Source organism: Pseudovirgaria hyperparasitica (genome assembly GCF_010093815.1).
Source record: "Pseudovirgaria hyperparasitica strain CBS 121739 unplaced genomic scaffold EJ05scaffold_40, whole genome shotgun sequence".
NCBI classification, from domain to species: Eukaryota; Fungi; Ascomycota; class Dothideomycetes; order Acrospermales; family Acrospermaceae; genus Pseudovirgaria; species Pseudovirgaria hyperparasitica.
The window spans coordinates 39,392-45,088 of record NW_022985588.1 but is presented as its reverse complement, the minus strand read 5'-3'; the positions used below and the strand labels follow the sequence as shown (position 1 = coordinate 45,088).

Sequence of the window (5,697 nt, the reverse complement as noted above, 5' to 3'; positions counted from 1 at the left end):
GTATACGTACGTCTAGAGGTCTAGAAGATTCCTATTATTAATTAAGAGAAGGATCTAGAATGTATAAGGAGGAATATATAAGGAACGGTCTCTCTATGTATTTAGTTCTCTCTCTATCTAGTCTTTACTTTAAGAATTATTCTATATTCTTGTTATCTTTAAGCTATACTCCGCCGATCCGTTTATTATATAATAGTCTATTACGGCTAGATCCTATTATATAACTCTATTTAGATATATATTCCTTATATAAGGAATATTATATATCTATTTATACCTGCCCTTTTCACAGTTACTACCCTTATTAAACTTCTATACTATTATATAATCCTCCCTAGCCTTACTACTCTTTTACTAGTTATAGATATATCTTATCTAAATCGGGTCGAAGGCCTCTATAGATATATCTCTATCTAGTTATATCGGCACGTATATAGTCTTATATATATAGATAGAAAGGACCTATGCCTACGAAGGGTCCTTTTTAATATATTTAATATTCGTACCTTTTAATATATTATCCCTAATAAGTTAATTATAATAGTTATATATAAAAGGTATAACTATATTAAGTAATATAAAACTACTACTATATACGTTATAGAGATTACTAATAGTAGTCTAATAGAATATAGATAGTCTATGGCTCTATAAGACATAGAGTATATATTTACTCTAGCGTAGCTTCTTTAGAATATACCGCTAGCCGACTAGCTTACGTATATTATTAAGCTACTCTAGACTAGGGGCTACTAATATACTAGTACTAGCCGCCACCTCTATACTACTAGAGATTTTAGTATTTATCGTGCGTGTATCTACTACTAGCATCTACTATAGAAATATCTCCCTCTTATTTAAACCTTAATATAATTCCTTTACTACGATATAAGATTACTCTAGTAGCTCTACCGATATTAGATATAACGAACTATAGTATTTAATAGTATTAACTAGGTGCGATAATATATAGAACTTCGGAAAGTTAAAATGATTATCCTCCGATTTATCTCTATAATATAGTATAAACTAGTATTTTAGATTATCTAAGTATAATATAGCCTCTTCTAAGTATACTAGTATCTATATATTATATATATAGTACGCCGCTAATATATATATATTAATAACCACCTATACTACGCTTAGAAAGTATTAATTATAATATAGAAGCGGTTTAAACGTAACTATAAACACTACTAGTATACGCTTAAACATTGCCCCCGTCTATTATATTACTAAAGTTATATATATAAGTAGATTATAATAACCGAATACCCTAATAGACGCGAATTACTTATCGATCGCCTTCTTTACTTATTCTATAGAGGGTATACTAGTAAATATACCCTTTAACCTATGTCCCGTACGCTCTTAATTAATAATATATAAGACTATCTAATTAAACGTGTGTTCTAATATACCCTTATATAGTTAATATAGAATATCCGGAGCGACCGCGCGGTATATATTAACTCTAGTAAGTAACTAGGCAAAATTATCTAATAGCTCTATCTATCTACTAGAATACTAACTCTTAACTAATTAGCGAATATAATAGCTCTATACTACTAGCGCGAAAGACGTTAACGAAAATAATAAGACACTAGGTATACTCGTCCTATTATCTATCTTACTACTAGTATACTTACTACTATAGCTATTAGTTATTAACTCGTGATATATATAGTAAATCTATTTCTATAATAAGAAGTATATACGGAACTTCTATATACTAGTAATAGCTTCTCGTAGATACTATCGTCTATTACTAGGGACTATATATATTAGATATATATACTAATAGAATACACCTATAATAAGTACCTACTCCGGAAAATCTATAATATATAAAGCTAAACGCGGATAGTACTTACGTAAGCCGCTATTAGTATATAATACTAATACTCTAGTACTCTATATAGTCTATAATACTATATAATAATTAGTATAGTTAACGACTCTATCATGGGCGGATATATAGGCTAGAACTTTACTTATAACCTAATAGAATATAAAGCGATTCGCTACCGTTTCTAGCTTAACTACTAGTAATAGAGTAAGTAGTAGAAATAATAGTAGACTTCTAGATAAGCGGACGTTTAGTAGTAGATTATAAATAGATAGATAGACTAGCTATACTACTCTATTACTACTATAGTTAGTAAGATTTATCTTATCTAAAGATAAAATAATAGAGACAATAATAGTACTATCCGGAATAGTAGCGTATATATCCTACTAACTATCTACTATATAGACTTTACTATATACCTAGTCGCCTAAACTAGTAAATTATTATACTAGCTTAAACACGAGCTTACTAGTAAACGGTTAGTATCTAAGGAGGAATTCTACTAATGTAAGTAGATCTCTATACTAGTATTTAACTATAGTAGTACTAAATATATTATAGCTACGCTATTAACTTTTATACGGTATCCCTTTAGGGTAGTATAATAACTACTTATATATAATATTAGATTTTAGTATAAAAAGGTCGGGGGGTATAGTAGAAGTCTATTTAAGGATAGTAGTTAATTTATTATATACTATATTTGAAATACTAAACTAATTTATCTATATTATAAGGTACTCTATAAACTTACTATCGAATTAACCGAATCGGGCCTACTAAATTAGTTACTACTATAAACCTAGACTATATATACTTACGCCGGACGGATTATTACGTCTACTCTAGTCTACTATAATATATATACTACTCTCTTCTTTAAATGTTTTTATTAAATATATAGTACTAGACGCCCTCGCTACTATAGATATAGTATTTCTACTATATATATTAGACTAATATACTAAATTAGTACTATAGCTACTAGTAATACTATCTATAGATTCTAGGTTCGAAATAGGATTAGAGAAAATAGTAGTATCTTTATATAGGGCTATATTAGTAGTAGAAGTACCTAATTCTATAGACTTAGACTTCTAATTAATACTTAATAGCTAAATACTAATAGAGTAAACTAAAGAGTTCTATTAACTAATATAACTATAAGTACTAAAGCCGCGCCGTAACCCGGTCGATAGTAGTAGCTACGGGCCTAATAGTTATAATAATAATAGTAATATAGTAAGCCGTGCTTATCTATATGGTTCCGAGTTATAGTACCTACGGATTATATAGTATATACTACTAATCTTTCTACTATAGTATTAGTAGAAGACTACGGTCTATGGTATCTCGAGGTATAGTTACTATAAAGGAAAAATACTATAGTATAATTATTAATAGATAGTAATAATATAGTATACGGCGGATATTCTAGGTATATACCGGAAGAAGTTAGATGTAAGCCTATCGAAAGCCCGATATATACCTACTAACCTCTAACTTCTACCTAGCTCTTAGCCCCTTAATTTCTATACACGCTTACTTAAAATTATTAATAATAATATATAAGTATTACGCGTCTATAAAAATACTATATTAGTCTACGCCTAAACCTTTATTATATCTACTAGCTAGTTATTATTCTACTACCTAATATTATTACCTAGTAGATTACTAATCTATAGCTAATAAAAATATCTACTAATCTCTTATATATCTTCTCTATAGAACCTCTAATATAGAAGATAGTTAAGGGACTATCTAGCTACTATAGCGGTAATACTAATAGAAGATAATCTAGTAACTATAGTAAACTAAACGGGATAGGTAAACGAAGATACGATATAATATAGATATATATTAGTATTAATAATAGGGACTTACACAATAGCTATCAACATAAAAAATATATATATATATACCTAGCTTATCTTAACGCGTTCGTTTACCTACTAATAATCTAGTAGTCTAGGTATACTAGTAGCGAATATAGTAGTAACGCCCTATATAGCTTAGACGTTATAGTAATATCCTACTATAATAGTAACCGGGGATATAACGGCCTTATATTCTCTCCTCTACTATATTAGCTATCTAGCTTAATAGATAAAGGTAGAGAAATAGTAGTAGAGAGGGAACTAACTATCCGTGAAAAGAGGCGGTTCTATAGAGATAGTCTCTAGTCTTATAAATGAGACCGTTACCTTATGATAATAGAGATTTTAATTGCTATAACGTTTTTAGGCTGGTTACTACTGGTATTTAATCGCCTTAATATATAGCTAGATAGTAGCCTAGATAGTTTTAGAATACTAGTATAATCGGCCTAGATAGCCGCCGGAGATATTAATCTTAGTAGCTACTACCTTAATTATAATTTATAAAATATACCTCCCGCTTATATTATTACGCTAGTAAAGGAAGATATAATAGACTTCTATTACTAACTTCTCTCTAGAGTTAGATAGATAGTATCTAAATACTAGGACTAGAAGATAGCTAAGAAGAGAAAAGCTAGTATAAGTAATCTAATATATAATAACGCGTATATAGAAGTAAAGATATATTACTTATATTATATTAGACGTGTTACTAATTATTAGTATAATACTAGCGTAACTTAGAAAATGTTTATAGAGCTAGTAGTAATTAAGGCTCTAAAGTTAGTTCTACTATAGTCCCTAAGATTCCTTAGATTAAAGAAGTACTATAGTAGTATATTCTAACCGATCCTACCATCTATAATTACTATTATATATATTATAATAAGGCATGCTCTTAACGAATATAGTAGCGGGCGGGTACCGAACTCATCCTTTAGTTACTATAGATTTACACGCTCTCTACTAATACTAGGTATATATATATACCTTTATCTAATTACGTGCTAAGTTATATAGAGGAATAGTAAGTACTAAGTCTAACATAGTCGAACTAGGCGCCCTACTATATTGACTATATTTAAAAATCGCTAATAGTATTAGTATTTATAGTACTAATACTAATCGACCTAGATACTATATATATAAACCCATATAAAGATAACCTAGATAACTTCTCTAAAGTAGATATAGATAACTTAGATAAGAGTAAGGAGTCTAAGCTATCGGGTAATATAAGTATATACTAAAGTTATAGAAGCTATATAGATACTAACTACTACGAAAAGAATAAGTCGGATACTCTAAACTAGTTAGATAAGTACCTCGAATTATCTTATACGCCATTAGATATAGGTAAGAGTTCTATACCACTAGTAGTGGCTACGGATAAGATTATACTATCTTAGGTATTAAGTATAGACCCGCTCTAAGTAACTACGGGAATAGTAAATAATAGTATATATACGTATAGTATAAATAAGTCTATTACTAACTTATTATCCCTAGTTATAGCTATCTTAACTAGTAGTCTATCTACCCCAACCGATACTTAAATTAAAATAAAGTTAGATAGTAGCGGACGTTTAAGTCGGGTCTTTAACCTATATATAAAGAGTATATACTTTTAAGAGAAGTTAGATATTAGTATATAACTAGGGAACTATATAGACTACCACGAGGCCGAATAGATAATATAAGAGAGAATAAAAATAGTAACTAGAAATATAGAGGGAAGTATCTAGTAGAAGAAAAGATTATTAAAGGTAGTTCTAGATAAGGATACCTTTTAATAGATAAAGGATACCGCCTAAAGATAGAAGAAAGGAAGGTCTACTATATTTTATTTTAGCTATATAGTTGGAGAGAGCTTAGAATAGTACTATTTAATTTAAGTTCCTAGTCTAATTAATTTTAAACCTCTACTCTCTATTATATATTATCTTTCTAGTATTAAAT

At 28.9% G+C, this 5,697-nt stretch overlaps 1 protein-coding gene across 1 annotated transcript; it reads left to right on the top strand.

Moving 5' to 3' along the window:
- The first annotated feature begins 50 nt into the window (after positions 1-50).
- EJ05DRAFT_481138 (uncharacterized protein) lies at positions 51-291 on the top strand. The gene has a single exon (XM_033745003.1). The coding sequence runs from the start codon at positions 60-62 to the stop codon at positions 222-224; it is 165 nt and encodes a 54-aa protein (XP_033595071.1). The 5' UTR covers positions 51-59; the 3' UTR covers positions 225-291.
- Positions 292-5,697: the final 5,406 nt, after the last annotated feature.

Excerpts from the sequence above, each read along its gene's own strand:
- EJ05DRAFT_481138 (XM_033745003.1), top strand. The coding sequence starts at position 60 with ATGTATAAGGAGGAATATATAAGGAACGGTCTCTCTATGTATTTAGTT.